This window comes from Heterodontus francisci, chromosome 8, assembly GCF_036365525.1.
Source record: "Heterodontus francisci isolate sHetFra1 chromosome 8, sHetFra1.hap1, whole genome shotgun sequence".
Lineage (NCBI taxonomy): Eukaryota > Metazoa > Chordata > Chondrichthyes > Heterodontiformes > Heterodontidae > Heterodontus > Heterodontus francisci.
In genome coordinates, this window is record NC_090378.1 from 85,144,093 (window position 1) to 85,160,810 (window position 16,718).

Sequence of the window (16,718 nt, forward strand, 5' to 3'; positions counted from 1 at the left end):
CACTCCGTTCTCCCCATCCAGCATTACTCATCTGTTGTTTTCTATCCTCCAGCCAATTTCTCATCCTTTCCCAGGTTTCACCCTGAAATCCCACAGCTTTGAGGTTAACAATTAATCTTATGAGTGGAACTTATCAAATATCTTTTGGTAGTCTAATTACATGTTGTGGAGTGTTCTGCAGTTTAAAGCCCTATTTAGCAACTGGGTTAAATTCTGGGAATTTCTGTACAATCTTAAAAAGTTGTTAATCTGGGAAGGTGCACATAAAAATAGTTATTTAGATATATATATGCACTGTCACACTTTTAACATGTCCCATCAAGTTCAAAGCTTCTTCAAAGAATGTTGGTAATAATGTTGGTGAATAAGGGCGGTACAGTGGCGCAGTGGTTAGCACCGCAGCCTCACAGCTCCAGCGACCCGGGTTCAATTCTGGGTACTGCCTGTGTGGAGTTTGCAAGTTCTCCCTGTGTCTGCGTGGGTTTTCTCCGGGTGCTCCGGTTTCCTCCTACAAGCCAAAAGACTTGCAGGTTGGTAGGTAAATTGGCCATTATAAATTGCCACTAGTATAGGTAGGTGGTAGGGAAATGTAGGGACAGGTGGGGATGTGGTAGGAATATGGGATTAGTGTAGGATTAGTATAAATGGGTGGTTGATGGTCGGCACAGACTCGGTGGGCCAAAGGGCCTGTTTCAGTGCTGTATCTCTAAAAACTAAAAAAAAATGTTATACTCAAAACTCATTTAAGCACAGATAAATTGACGTGTGCAATATTACAATATTTTTGTTATTCTGTGTGTCTTGTTCCTGAGGGCCATACAAATTTGAAAGGATACCTCTCTGTCTACTCTAGTTTTGCAGATTGCTTTTATATGCATTAAAATATATTAAACTATAATAACTAGAATTTTGATGTTATATTTTAGTGAGTGTGAACCTAACAAAAATACTTCAATCTCGCATATCTGCATTTAAATGTAATCGCTCAACCTGAAATGAGTATTTGAAGGACACAAGATACAGAGGATTAATTATGCAGACATATATTTCCAGTTAATTAAGCAATTAAAATTACCAACATTAATAGAATTATTGCTTGGTGACACTTACTGGACTATTGATTCACTAACTAAAAGACGTCTGCAAATGCGACATGAAGTCCTGTGACATTGATCACAAGTCGTGGGAGTCAGTTGCCAGCGATCGCCAGAGCTGGCGGCCAACCAGAAAGGCGGGGCGAAAGCGTGTCGAGTCGAAGAGACTTAGCAGTTGGCAGGAAAAAAGACAGAAGCGCAAGGAGAGAGCCAACTGTGTAACAGCCCCGACAACCAATTTTATCGGAAGCACCTGTGGAAGAGTCTGTCACTCTAGAATTGGCCTTAATAGCCACTCCAGGCGCTGCTGCACAAACCACTGACCACCTCCAGGCGCTTACCCATTGTCTCTTGAGACAAGGAGGCCAAATAAGAAGATGATGATTCACTAACCTAAGAATGCTTCTAACAATGAAAATGTCAATGGTTTATATCTTTATTTAATTGTAATTTGCTCATAAAGATAAATTTAATTTATCTTGATTTATTTTAAATTTAGATACAATTTTTAAACTTACTTTCTTGTAGACCATGGTTGAGATAAATCTTCACTTTCTATTGTGCCACAGTTAGTCTGCTGTAAAAACGTTTTTGGTGTACACTGTTGAGGGATTGGTAGTGGTAAATGATCATCTGAGCTCTCAGGAAGTAGGTCCAAGTCCAGGAAAGCATTTCCTACAATAACAATTTAAGTATGTTACATGAAATTTGGTTACCAATAATAAAGTAAGATTTGTTAATGTTTGAGCTAATATAGTACTGAAGGTGGTCTTGCTTCAAAGTTGCCATCATGAAGTTGAAGTATACAAGGTATGTGAAATTTAATTAGTTTTTGAATATTCTTAATACATTTATTTTCTTTTTCGTTCCTCTTTTGATCACTATACACTATTCCTGTCTTGAGTTGTTGCTCAAACAATCCATTTTAAAATCTCTATCCACCCTAGTCTAGTAGTGGATATGATTCACTACTTCTTTACAGTGGTGAAGTTCACTCTTATGGTGCAAAACCATAAGATGCTCTTCCAAACAAAAGAGGAATGAGTATTTAGTAAACTTCCATAGCAAAAATTGGAATAATAAAAATTGCCTGTGTCTTTACACTTGCAATAAAGAAACTAATTTTAACATGAACTAGTCACATTTATTTTGCTATGCCGGTACAGTATGAAAGTTTAAAAAATAATAACAATTGTTGTATGTAATCCCTGTGACATTTTCTGTAAGATATCGCTTTATAGCATAAAAGAGAAAGTGCAGCAAGGCTGTAGTATAAAGTAATGTATTTTTGTTTATCTAGTTACACATTGTAAAACATACACTGAAATTTGTTGGCATTGTATTTCATTAAAAATTAATAATTAAGAAAACATAATTGATTAGACACATTTAGGGCGGCACAGTGGCGCAGTAGTTAGCACCGCAGCCTCACAGCTTCAGCGACCCGGGTTCAGTTCTGGGTACTGCCTGTGCGGACTTTGTAAGTTCTCCCTGTGACCGCGTGGGTTTTCGCCAGGTGCTCCGGTTTCCTCCCACAGCCAAAGAGTTGCAGGTTGATAGGTAAATTGGCCATTGTAAATTGCCCCTAGTGTAGGTAGGTACGTAGGTGGTAGGAGAATGGTGGGGATGTGGTCGGGAATATGGGATTAATGTAGGATTAGTATAAATGGGTGGTTGTTGGTTGGCACAGACTCGGTGGGCCAAAGGGCCTGTTTCAGTGCTGTATCTCTAAATAAATAAAATAAATTATCCAATCAGGTTAGATGGCTTACTTGATACAGCATACTTAAAAGACCATTTTGATACAGTCACAGTCAAGGTTTTCACTTTTGTTGTAGACAAGACTGTAAGTTAATTTGAATGATTTGAACTATGTACCAAAAACCAACAAAACCTTTCAAAATGCTTCAAAAAATACTCCAACTTTTACTTCTATTACCGTAAAAATGAACACTATCTTTTTTTGCCCTATTACCTGGTGGTGCTGCTGAATCCTCTACACCAATGGTGGGTTTGAGCCGGTTGAATGGATTGCATCCAGATGGATCAGCTAGCTGAAGTAACTGCCTTATTTTGTTATTATCTTCTTCAATTATATCTTCACTTGTGTGAGTGGATGAAGCCTCCCTGTTTGTGTTATGCAATCCTGCCTTAAAGGAGGGCATACTTTCACAAAAGCTTGAGTATCTAAATAGAGTTTCAAAAAGTCATTTAAAAAGTTAGTGTATAATTAATACGGTACGACTTAAAATTTGGACAGCTCATGTGTAGTAATTCAGACTCCCATTGATTCTACACCTTGAAGTATAACTTTAAAGTATATCCACAAAATATCATTGTACTTATTTTACTTTTTGTCAATATCAAAATGGATTTGAGAGAAGCTGATGGTCCAGGTATACAAATAATTAAAAGATAGTGCGCAGGGACAAGTAATCAAAATGGCAACTGGAATGTTGGCCTTTATCTCAGGGTGGGATTGGAATTCAAAAGTGAGGCATTGTTGTTTCATTGTAAAAAGGTTTAGTCAGACCTCATCTGGAATACTGCCTTCAGTTGTGGGCACCAACTCTCAGGAAAAATATAATGGCCGTGGGAAGGGTACAGCAAAGATTCTCCTGAATGATAATAGGGCTTACAAGGATTAAATTATGAGGACAGGATGCATAAATGTGGCCTGTGTTCCTCGAATTTTGAAGGCTGAAGTGTGATCAAATTGAGATGTTTAAAAAACAATAAAGGGATTTGATAGGGTAATTTCACAGAACAAAGAGAGAGAGAGAGAGAGAGAGAGCGCACGCGGGGGAACCCTCCCACTTAGGGTCTGCTCATGTCAGCGTCCAGTTGCTTCTCTGCTGCAGAGAAAACACCAGCTTAAAGCCACAGATGGGGAGGGGCTTGTCACATGACAGCCACTCACTGATTCAAACATAGAAGTGAGCAGTATTTCTCTGCTTGCTGAAAAGAACAGGTAGTTCCTTTAAACTTCCTGGGTCTTGGTTCTTGCTGGGAAATGCACATACATTTTGCCACCCTCCTCAAAGTCCTTTGCAATGTAGGATACAGTGTAGAAAACTAGATGATCATTTTAAGCTGCCAGCAGTCATCCTGTTTTAAATAAAAGCAAAATACTGCAGATGCTGGAAATCTGAAATAAAAACAGAAAGTGCTAGAAATACTCAGCAGGTCTGGCAGCATCTGTGGAGAGAGAAGCAGAGTTTACATTTCAGATGTGACCTTTCATCAGAACTAGCAAAGGTTAGAAAAGAATCAGGTTTTAAGCAAGTGAAGTGGGGGGGTGGGGTGGGGGGGGTTGGTGGGGAAGAGAACAAAAGGGAAGGTGTGTGATAGGGCAGAGGACAGGAGAGATTAAATAACAAAGCTGTCCTGAGACAAAGGCAAAGAGTGTGTTAATTCTTGTGGCGAAAGACAAAGCATTAGTCCAGATAGAGTGTTAATAGTAGAATAATGAGCAGCTCTGTCTACATGAAAAACAGGCACATGGTTAAAAAATAAAATAAATAAAATAAAAATATTAAAAAAGGGCCAGTCATGCTCTGAAGATATTTAACTCAATGTTCAGTCTGCAAGGCTGTAGAGTGCCTAATTGAAAATTCAGGTGCTGCTCCTCAAGCTTGCGTTGATGTTCACTGTAACACTGCAGCAACCAAAGATAGAAATGTGAGCTTGAGAGCACGGAGGGGCGTTGAAACGGCAAGCAACCGGAAGCTCGGGGGAGTGGAGGTGTTCCGCAAAGCGGTCACACAATCTGCGTTTGGTCTCCCCAATATAGAGGCAACCACATTGTGAGCAGTGAATACGGTATACCAAATTGAAGGAAGTACAAGTAAATCGCTGCTTCACCTTGAAAGAGTGTTTGGGGTCTTGGAAGGTGAGGAGAGAGGAGGTAAAAGGGCAGGTATTACACCTTCTGCAATTGCGTAGGAAGATGCCGTGGGAAAAGGATGAGGTGTCGGGGGCGATGGAGGAGTGGACCAGGGTGTCGCGGAGGGAATGAACCCTTCAGAAAGCTGACAAAAGAGGGGAAGGGAAGATGTGTTTGGTGGTGGCATCACGCTGGAGGTGGTGGAAATGCCGGAGGATGATCCTTTGGATGTGGAGGCTGGTGGGGTGGAAAGTGAGGACAAGGGGAACCCTGTTGTGATTGTGGGAGGGAGAAGGGGTGAGGGCAGAAGTGCAGGAAATGGGTCGGACACGGTTGAGGGCCCTGTCAACCATAGTGGGGGGGAATCCTCGGTTGAGGAAAAAGGAAGACATTCAGAAGTGCTGTGGAAGGTTGCATCATCAGAACAAATGAGTCAGAGACAGAGAAACTGGGAGAATGCGATGGAGTCCTTACAGGATGTGAGGAAATATAGTCAAGGTAGTTGTGGGAGTCGGTGGGCTTAGAATGATTAGTAGAATATTGAAAATTCTTCAAAAAAATTCAGATCTCCAGTCAGTGGGCCAAAGAAAATAATCATTCAACAAAGTACATTTGTGTAACACCAGTCTTCTTCAGCACTGAAGATGTAGGTCCAGGGTGTTTCAGTCCCTTTGAAATTTTTTCAGGTATCCACTGTACTATTTGATCTGAACACCAAATCTAGGCGGAAAAGTTCAATTCCCAACATGAACACCCATCACCTTGATCAGGACATGAATTCACCAAAAAAAAATCCATCTGATTACTGCTAATAAAATAATGGAAGTTTTCTCAATATAAAAAAGCAGGAAAGTATGCCAATTTGAACGGGATTCTTTAAGAATCTAGACCTCCAGGATTGTCAGAGAAGAAAAAAGCTTTGCTAAAAATGTGCATTCAAATCTAATACAAAGGTAAAATATCATGGATGCTGTAATTCTGAAATATAAACAGAAAATGCTGGAAATAGCAGGTCAGGCAGCACGCTGACTATATGCATGCATCTATATAGCACATGGAGATGATCTTTTGAGTGATTTACATTCCTGACAACTCTATAAATACCTTTCTGTTTGTGGTTGCTCAGAATCCAGTGTTTGTGTAGCTGTAGTGTGTCTGCAACCTTCTGATCTAGCAATCCTATTGTCTGGCGAAAGTTGCTAGCAATGGAATATACCAAATCATATATTAGTTAAATACAAAATTAATTTGAAGTGCATTTTATTTTAGAAGCAAAAAGCTTTGCATTTTAAAGTAGTTTATGCTTAGATAGAGAATTATAACTAACATGGCATTCATTTTGAAACTCACTCAACTCAATGCTGACAAGAATTTGCTAGAGATTTGATTGTACACTGAGAACAAGTAAATCATTTTTAATCTGCAGAAACTGTACTTCTTTTCTTTTCTTTTGGGCCTCCTTATCTCGAGAGACAATGGATACGCGCCTGGAGGTGGTCAGTGGTTTGTGAAGCAGCGCCTGGAGTGGCTATAAAGGCCAATTCTGGAGTGACAGGCTCTTCCACAGGTGCTGCAGAGAAATTTGTTTGTTGGGGCTGTTGCACAGTTGGCTCTCCCCTTGCGCCTCTGTCTTTTTTCCTGCCAACTACTAAGTCTCTTCGACTCGCCACAATTTAGCCCTGTCTTTATGGCTGCCCGCCAGCTCTGGCGAATGCTGGCAACTGACTCCCACGACTTGTGATCAATGTCACACGATTTCATGTCGCGTTTGCAGTCGTCTTTATAACGGAGACATGGACGGCCGGTGGGTCTGATACCAGTGGCGAGCTCGCTGTACAATGTGTCTTTGGGGATCCTGCCATCTTCCATGCGGCTCACATGGCCAAGCCAGAAACTGTACTTGATTAATCCATATACTAGCCAAAACTCTCTATACTTTGCATAACAAATGTAGTGACCATTGCTTTTAGGGGTAAGTTTCTGCTTTGGTTGCAATTGTCAATCTGGGTGCAAATTGTGCTGGTTTTCCAACTTGATTTATGGTTCACATTTCCACTCAAACTAATTTACATAATCTGAAATGTAAAATCATCCATCAACCAGTGTAATGAGCAGCATTTCATAACTTTATTACATTAATAAATATACTTTTCACAGAATCATTGAAAGTTTAAGGCACAGAAGAGGCCACTTGGCCCATTGTGCCGGCCGAAAAATGATCCACCCATTTTAATACCACCTTCCAGCACTTGGTCTGCAGCCCTGCAGATTACGGTACTTGAGGTGCATATCCAGACTCCTTTTGAATGAGTTGAGGGTTTCTGCCTCAACTACCCTTTCAGGCAGTGAGTTCCAGATCACCACCACCCTCTAGGTGAAAAATATTTTCCTCATTTCCCCTCTATATCTTTCTACCAATCATTTTAAATTTATACCCCCTAGTCACTGACCTCTCTGCTAAGATTAATAGGCTCTTCACCTCCACTCTATCCAGGCCCCTCAAAATTTTGTACATTTCAATCAGATCTCCCCTCAACCTTCTCTGTTCCAAGGAGAACAACCCCAGCCTATCCAATCTTTTCTCATAGCTGCACTTTTCCAGTCCTGGCAACATCTTCGTAGATCTCCTCTGTACTCTCTCTAGTGCAATTACATCCTTTCTGTAATGAGGTGACCGGACTGCACACAGTACTCAAGTTGTGGCCTAACCAATGAGTTATACAGTTCCAGCATAACCATGGGTAAGAAGGGTCACTGACCCGAAACGTTAACTCTGCTTCTCTTTCCACAGATGCTGCCAGACCTGCTGAGTGAATCCAGCATTTCTTGTTTTTGTTCCAGCATAACCTCCCTGCTCTTACATTCTGTACCTCAGCTCATAAAGGAAAGGATTCCATATGCCTTCTTAACCACCTTATCAACCTGTCCTGCTACCTTCAGGGATCTGTGGACGTTCACTCCAAGGTCCCTCACTTCGTCCACACTTCAGTATTTTCCCATTAATCGTGTATTCCTTTGCCTTGTTTGATCTTTCCAAATGCATCACCTCACACTTCTCTGGGTTGAATTCCATTTGCCACTTTTCTGCCCATCCGACCAGACCATCAATATCTTCCTGCAGTCTAGAGCTATCCTCCGTGTTATCTACCACACGGCCAATCTTTGTGTCGTCTGCAAACTTCTTGATCATGCTCCCTTCATTTATGTCCAGATCATTAATATACACCACAAAAAGCAGGGGACCCAGTAATGAGCCCTGCGGAATGCCACTGGAAACAGCCCTCCAATGGCAAAAACACCCGTCAACAATTACCCTTTGTTTCCTGCCACTGAACCAATTTTGTATCCACCTTGCTGCATTTCACTGGATTCCATGGGATTTTATTTTTTAACCAGTCTGCCATGTGGGACCTTGTCAAAAGCCTTACTAAAATACATGTAGATCACATCAACTGCACTACCCTCATCTATCTTCCTTGTTAATTCTTCAAAAAATTTGATCAAGTTAGTCAAACAAGATCTTCCCTTAACAAATCCATGCTGACTATCCTTGATTAACCTGGGCCTAAGTGACAGGATAAACTGTTTCTCAGAATAGATTCCAATAATTTGCCCACTACTGAGGTTAGACTGACTGGCCTGTAATTATTTGGTCTATCCCTCGCTTTCTTTTTGAACAGAGGTACAATGTCAGTAGCTCTCCAATCCTCCGGCACCACACCTGTATCCAGAGAGGACTGGAAAATGATGGCCAGACCTTCTGCTATTTATCTCTTGCTTCTTTTAACAGCCTGGGATACATTTAATCCAGCCCTGGTGATTTATCAACTTTCAAGACTTCCCATTAATACTTCCTCTCACCCTATGTTTATCACGTCCAATACTTCACATCCTTCTTACTTAACTACAATATCTGCATCATCCCCCTCTTTTGTATATTTAAGAGTGGTAAACATGTGCAGTTTTATTAATACTGCAGATTACTACTATTAATGCTATCACAAAAAAATAAGCATTTTTAATAAGAGAGTCTAGTCCACCAGTTGTGAGTAACCTGATTTTAAATAATTTAAAATGACTTTTAAAAAGTATACAGAACGATGTACCAACTCCATTGGTGTACAGTAGTCAGTTTCCTGGTAAGTTACGTACGTTTTAAAAGTTTTGAAAAAGTGCCTATTAATGTCACTTCTCTAAAAAAAGCTTAATTTTAAAGAGTCCTCTTGAAGATCCACAAATGCAGTTAGCGATAACTCACCATGGTGATTGATTCAATTTGAGAGGATGGCCAGTTTTGCGGTCAGGGCCAGCTTTCAGCACAATGTTATCTAAATTAGCGCAAATGATTGCAGAAACTCGATTTGTACTGAATGTAACATGATTGAAATTCAGTGATTTTATACGCTGATTTGGCCAATTTTCAGCAAATTCTGCTGGTAGCGGAAATTCTCCCCTGTAAAGTTTAAAGAAAAGAATCCAGCTGGGTTGCAGACCAAGTTGAATTTATTGTGTCAGGCAATCATAGGCTATGGATTTGCCATGTGATAATTTTCTGATCTCAGCATGGTGTAGGTTTACCAACCCTTCAGGAATTGTTTGGGAGTCTACAATAATTAAAAATTAATCTCCTAGACTCTCCAGCCAGTATTACAGGACAAAGAAAGATCATTAGGGCATTAAAAAAATGTAGATTTTGATTTTCTTTGAACACTTTTGTTTATTAGTTATAAAAATATTGGAAATGGGAAAAAGACTGCTTAACCGAAAATTAAAAATCATCCACTTGGGTAAGTAAGAATTACCACTTTCCAAATGCCGTGGGAAAGCAACGCACTTCAAGGATAGGCAGGCCAGGAAACCAATGGCAGGAATATGGGAGCATGGTGGTTGAAGGTGGGTGGTCATGTCATGAAGAACATCCAGAAATACATTCAACTAGAGTTGGCAACCCATAGCAAAACACAGATTTGACGCACTGCTTTATTGAATTCAACTGTATCACAATGAATAAAGGCCAGATGCAAATCAGATGGATACTCATACCATGTTGCTCTTGCACATTATTTAATGGCAGTTTCTGAGCAGCATCTAATGAAAACATGGGCTGGATTTTCCCAAAAGCCAGGTAATCCTGCTGCCAGGACCGAAAGTGGATCCTGAGCCCACGAGGACAGACAGCGGGACCCCGGACTGGATTTTACCAGAGGTGGCCAATTAAAAGGCTGCTGCTGGGACTGCCGTTGGGCCCACTTCTCAGAGCTGCTGCCCCAATCAGAGGGCCAGCAGAACAGCAGCACCACCAATAGAGGTGGCTGATGCTGAGGCTGCAGGGATAGGAAGAGGTCACCTCCATATTGAGGGGCCCTCGAAGGCCAGTTAATTTTTTTTTTTAAACTGTGCCAGGACCAAGAGTGAAACCACTAGCAGCGGTGTCACAGCTGTGGGGGTGGCAACTGCCATGGAGGGCCCCTGCGTGGGCCATGGATCAGACATTAAGGAAAGCAAAGACCCACCCCCAGAATCCACTGGGAGGCCGCCACTGCTTACCTGGAGATTTCTCCATGCGACGGGAGCCCGCCCCGACACCGATAGAATGCTGGTGGAGGTGGGAAGTGGCCATTAATTGGCCAATTAATTGTTTTAATTGGCTACCTGCTTCCACTTGGCAGGTGGCCGCCACTGACGTTTCCAATGTTAAGAATATCCTGTGGTGGCAGGAAGATGTTGGGTTAGGATCTTTTATTCATATATAAGGAGCAAGAGGGTAACTAGAGAAAGGATTGGCCCACTCAAGGACAAAGGAGGAAAGTTATGCGTGGAGTCAGAGAAAATGGGTGAGATTCTAAACGAGTACTTTGCATCGGTATTCACCGAGGAGAGGGACATGACGGATGTTGAGGTTAGGGACAGATGTTTGATTACTCTAGGTCAAGTCGGCATAAGGAGGGAGGAAGTGTTGGGTATTCTAAAAGGCATTAAGGTGGACAAGTCCCCAGATCCGGATGGTATCTATCCCAGGTTACTGTGGGAAGCGAGAGAGGAAATAGTTGGGGCCTTAACAGATATCTTTGCAACATCCTTAAACACGGGTGAGGTCCCGGAGGACTGGAGAATTGCTAATGTTGTCCCCTTGTTTAAGAAGGGTAGCAGGGATAATCCAGGTAATTATAGACCGGTGAGCCTGACGTCAGTGGTAGGGAAGCTGCTGGAGAAGATACTGAGGGATAGGATCTATTCCCATCTGGAAGAAAATGGGCTTATCAGTGATAGGCAACATGGTTTTGTGCAGGGAAGGTCATGTCTTACCAACTTAATAGAATTCTTTGAGGAAGTGACAAAGTTGATTGATGAGGAAAGGGCTGTAGATGTCATATACATGGACTTCAGTAAGGCGTTTGATAAGGTTCCCCATGGTAGGCTGATGGAGAAAGTGAAGGCGCATGGGGTCCAAGGTGTACTAGCTAGATGGATAAAGAACTGGCTGGGCAACAGGAGACAGAGAGTAGCAGTGGAAGGGAGTTTCTCAAAATGGAGACGTGTGACCAGTGGTGTTCCACAGGGATCCGTGCTGGGACCACTGTTGTTTGTGATATACATAAATGATTTGGAGGAAAGTATAGGTGGTCTGATTAGCAAGTTTGCAGATGACACTAAGATTGGTGGAGTAGCAGATACTGAAGGGGACTGTCAGAGAATACAGCAGAATATAGATAGACTGGAGAGTTGGGCAGAGAAATGGCAGATGGAGTTGAATCAGGGCAAATGCGAGGTGATGCATTTTGGAAGATCCAATTCAAGAGTGAACTATACAGTAAATGGAAAAGTCCTGGGGAAAATTGATGTACAGAGAGATTTGGGTGTTCAGGTCCATTGTTCCCTGAAGGTGGCAACGCAGGTCAATAGAGTGGTCAAGAAGTCATACGGCATGCTTTCCTTCATCGGACGGGGTATTGAGTACAAGAGTTGGCAGGTCATGTTACAGTTGTATAGGACTTTGGTTCGGCCACATTTGGAATACTGCGTGCAGTTCTGGTCGCCACATTACCAAAAGGATGTGGATGTTTTGGAGAGGGTGCAGAGGAGATTCACCAGGATGTTGCCTGGTATGGAGGGCGCTAGCTATGAAGAGAGGTTGAGTAGATTAGGATTATTTTCATTAGAAAGACGGAGGTTGAGGGGGGACCTGATTGAGGTGTACAAAATCATGAGAGGTATAGACAGAGTGGATAGCAAGAAGCTTTTTCCCAGAGTGGGGGATTCAATTACAAGGGGACACAAGTTCAAAGTGAAAGGGGAAAAGTTTAGGGGGGATATGCGTGGAAATTTCTTTACGCAGAGGGTGGTGGGTGCATGGAACGCTTTGCCAGCGGAGGTGGTAGACGCGGGCACGATAGCGTCTTTTAAGATGTATCTAGACAGATACATGAATGGGCAGGAAATAAAGAGATACAGACCCTTAGAAAATAGGCGACAGGTTTAGATAGAGGATTTGGATCGGCGTAGGCTTGGAGGGCCGAAGGGCCTGTTCCTGTGCTGTAATTTTCTTTGTTCTTTGAATGCACTACCTGAGAGTGTAGTGGAGGCAGATTCAATTGAGGTCTTCAAAAGAGAACTCTATAATTATCTAAAGAGAAAAAATTTGCAGGGCTACGGGAAGAAGGACTAGGTAAATTGTTCTAGCAGAGAGCTGGCATGGACACGATGGGCCAAATGGTCTCCTTCTGTACTGTAACCAATCTGTGGCTCCCTCTTGACGCCATTTTATGAGGCCTCCCGCTTCCAAGCCCATCTCCAGATGGCTGGTAACATTCAAGTGCTTTCTTAATCACAGTTAGTGTTCAACTGTAATATCTTCCAGTTTAAATGCTGTTCATCTGTACTATCTTCCAGTTCAGATTAAGACTCTATACCTGAAATGTTAACTTGGCTATTCTTTTCTCAGCTGCTGCCTCACCTGCTGTTTCTAGCATTTTTCTCTTTTTGTTTAATAATTTAATTATGTTGCACACATTAGAATTCAAAGACTTCTGTGCGGTTTGTGCCTCTGATGTCCTATCTGAGATGCTTGATTTACAAGTCAACATTTCCTCCCAAAGGTCCTTTTTGGCAACATCCTTAGAAAATGAAGATGTCCAGAATAGTCAACACATAAACGTCATTAGACGTTCTAACTTTCCCTGAAATCACCGTTAGATTCTAGGGTAAATACTGCACTACCACACTCCCAGCAGGTGGCCTCCCTTGAAAACTATAGTATCTCTGACCTACAATGCCTTTGAGTGATGCTCCCCACTGGGAGCACAGGATTGCTGAGTTTACACTTTGCACTGATGAAAAAATGGCATTCTATGACATGGAAGATGGCAGGATCCCCAAAGACACATTGTACAGCGAGCTCGCCACTGGTATCAGACCCATCGGCCGTCCATGTCTCCGCTTTAAAGACGTCTGCAAACGCGACATGAAATCCTGTGACATTGATCACAAGTCGTGGGAGTCAGTTGCCAGCGTTCGCCAGAGCTGGCGGACAGCCATAAAGGCGGGGCTAAAGTGTGGCGAGTCGAAGAGACTTAGCAGTTGGCAGGAAAAAAGACAGAGGCGCAAGGGAAGAGCCAACTGTGTAACAGCCCCGACAATCAAATTTTTCTGCAGCACCTGTGGAAGAGCCTGTCACTCTAGAATTGGCCTTTATAGCCACTCCAGGCGCTGCTCCACAAACCACTGACCACCTCCAGGCGCTTACCCATTGTCTCTCGAGATAAGGAGGCCAAAGAAAGATGACATGCATACCTTAAGTTTATTTAATGATTCCTGTCCCTGGAATGAAGTGCTATGCAATCTCAACGTCTCATTCATGGATAAATAATTTGGATAAACAGAAGAATGAAGATTATTCTCAGTCAGGGTTGATGGTGCTTTTGTTCGTACTGTAGGGATTTCCCTGTAACAGACAAAGAAATATTAATGAACATGATTTTTTAAGAGCACTTAGATATTAAACAAGACTACCAATAGAATTAATTGCTTCTAAAAGTGGTCCCTGCAGATATTTTAAAATTGTGACATTGTTTTTATACATTGAGGCTGCAGGCCATATGGAATCTACTGAGGACATGGGAACATAATGCTACGTTTAAAATCAATAGCCCTGCATCCTTCTACTTTCAGCTACTTTTCTTAAGGCACCTTCAGCTGTAAATGTCACATGGCACTTTTGACTTTCATCTAGTTTTGTATCATAAAAAATTCCACTTTCTAGCTCATCAGTGTTCCAGAAGTTAGAATCTATCCTTTCACTTTTCCAAATCATGGTTTTCTGTTTGTGATTAATCAGTTCCTGCATCCCTGGGGATAACAGAGGTACAGTTTAATTTGACAATACAAAGTTATTGAATTGTCCAATGCAAATAACACGAAGTGAGAATTTAGTGTAAAAATTGTATCAACAAATAACATGAATTAAGAAACTTTGAATTGACTGTAGCTTGCACTTGTAGGATTGGTGCCATTCAACTACTTATATAGGATAATTCCAGGAGGATACAGAATTGCACAAACGTAACAAACAAAATCTAACTTTTCACTGTGTCAAAGTAAGATGGTTAAACATTTACTATTTAAATATCAAATTTATAATGTTCCTTTGCATGCATATTACGTTTCCTAAAACTATTACAATGCAAATTTGAAATTGGACATTTTACTCACTGTTCAAGCGCTTCAGGATCTGGCTCTATGTGGTTTTCACTGACATTTTCTATTGGTTCTGCGATTGCTCTACAACCTTCATCTTCTATTGTGTGTATAGATGCTAAATGCATCCAGCAATGACTGGTTAGTTTGCCGTCAGGTTCAAAGAAATCTGCTGCCTGTGCTGGGATCTTGGAAGATTTGTTTTGATCTCTGTCGAGAAATTGAACTGCATGTGAACTGTAGAGAGGTGGGAGGCGGAGGCTTAATAAATAAAGCAGCCAGCAAACAATCACCATAGAAATTTAACTCTATCACTTTGGTCTCACTCACCTGAAAGGCTAATTTCACTATCAGTTAACTGTTTCACAAATGTGGCTCTCATTATTTTCTGATTTTTCTATTTTAAAAGGATTTCTTCAACTGACTACAGCTTAACATTTTTTTAAACCAATGACTAACAAATGAAATTTTGTACTTCAAAAAATATTCAACTAATGCTTACCTCTGTGGGACATGATTGCATCTGTCTTCAAGTAAGGATGATTTACTGTTGTCCTCCGGCATCTCCTCTGGCACCAACTCCATCTGAAAACTATCCTGTGTTACTCGACCCACCTTCAGTCCCTCCTGAATAATGGCAGCCATGTTACTCTTTAATACAGGAGAAACAGTAACAAGGCTGATCATTTGCACAGAAAACGGCACTTTAAAGGTAGTTACTCCATAGCACAAACCTACAAGCCTTTCCGGCTTTCATTCTAATATTTGAAAAGTGAAGAATAATGTAAATGTCACTGGACCCATTCAATTTGGATCAGTTCTTTAATAATTAATTAACTCTCACGTTACAGTGCCAAACCAGTTTCCTTCTAATAAATAATAGGAGGATCACAAAAACTCTTTTGTGGTAAGTTAAACCATTATTCCAACCTTACATAGATCATTTGTAAGGTCACATTTGGAACAGTGCATGAATTTGTTTACACTACTACCTCACCTTCTAAAGGTTTAATACCTCAAGAAGTATAACAATGAACAATTTACCTCAGAACACAGAGATTCATGGGTGGAGAGTGGAGTAGATGTGAATACAGAATTGATTGGGCTTGATTGATTGCAAATGTCTTCATCAATTTTCTCTTTTATATTTTCCAGTTGCATTCCTATTCTAAATATTTCTCCTTCAATTTCTCTGGAAAGAAAAAAAATTTGTAACTGAATTTTATGCTCAACTGAGGAATGTTAACTCTAAGGAATTACATTTTTCAACTTTCAGCACCTAGTGAAAACATCAAACACACCCAGCACATACACGTCAGTTAAATGCAGAGGAAAAACTGCCTCCGCACTGCTCTAACAATGTGCTTCAGCCCCACCTTCAGTCAAGCACCCTCTACTGCACATCAGTCATTCTTCGGCCTTTCTGAGTAAGGTCTAATCTAGGGGCAGTATTGCGCTGTACAATTTATACCTATTAGGTTCTAAATTGTGACTGTCACATAGGAGCTTTACAAGCAGAGACTTTAAATCTAGAATAATCTGGATTTGAACCTGTATCTCAAAGCTGAAAGGTCAATGTCAAAACAGTCTGATATGCAAAATATCATATTAGGTGTTGCTCCAAAGAAGTAAATTTATAGACAAAGTTAATTATAATATTAAGATAACTGATCTGTGGATAATTTCTGAAAATTTTTTATAGCAAATGGTTCAATTGTCAAGAACAGAAATAAGGAACAAAATACTGCAGATGCTTTGTGTTGAAAGGTCACACAGACCTGAAACATTAACTCACTTTTTCTCTCCACAGATGCTCCCTGACTTGCAGAGTATTTCTAGCATTTTCAGTTTTTATTTCAGAAATACTGATTGGTGGTAGTTTATACAAATAAAATTTGACATTATGCATTTTATCTTGTACCAAATCCATGAATTGAATTAAAGCTGAAGACTTGAAGACAGATGAAATAGATTATAGTAAACGAACAAGAAATATAAAAACAGATTGTAAGGTAAAGGCCTGCTCAGGTCAGGGAAAAAAACCC

At 41.0% G+C, this 16,718-nt stretch overlaps 1 protein-coding gene across 8 annotated transcripts in view; it reads right to left on the reverse strand.

Moving 5' to 3' along the window:
- The window catches only part of LOC137372989 (serine-rich adhesin for platelets-like), a 77,294-nt gene that overhangs the window by 15,850 nt on the left and 44,726 nt on the right, over window positions 1–16,718 (reverse strand). For 6 of the 8 annotated variants that reach the window (XM_068037580.1, XM_068037584.1, XM_068037579.1 and 3 more), the window contains 7 exons: window positions 15,718–15,865; window positions 15,176–15,324; window positions 14,689–14,910; window positions 13,771–13,921; window positions 6,085–6,179; window positions 3,070–3,281; window positions 1,613–1,769 (listed from right to left, as the gene is read on the reverse strand). In XM_068037580.1, coding sequence (XP_067893681.1) covers window positions 1,613–1,769; window positions 3,070–3,281; window positions 6,085–6,179; window positions 13,771–13,921; window positions 14,689–14,910; window positions 15,176–15,324; window positions 15,718–15,865 — 1,134 coding nt within the window. The remainder of the gene's footprint in view (window positions 1–1,612; window positions 1,770–3,069; window positions 3,282–6,084; window positions 6,180–13,770; window positions 13,922–14,688; window positions 14,911–15,175; window positions 15,325–15,717; window positions 15,866–16,718) is intronic. The other 2 variants (XM_068037581.1, XM_068037583.1) reach the window with 2 other exon arrangements.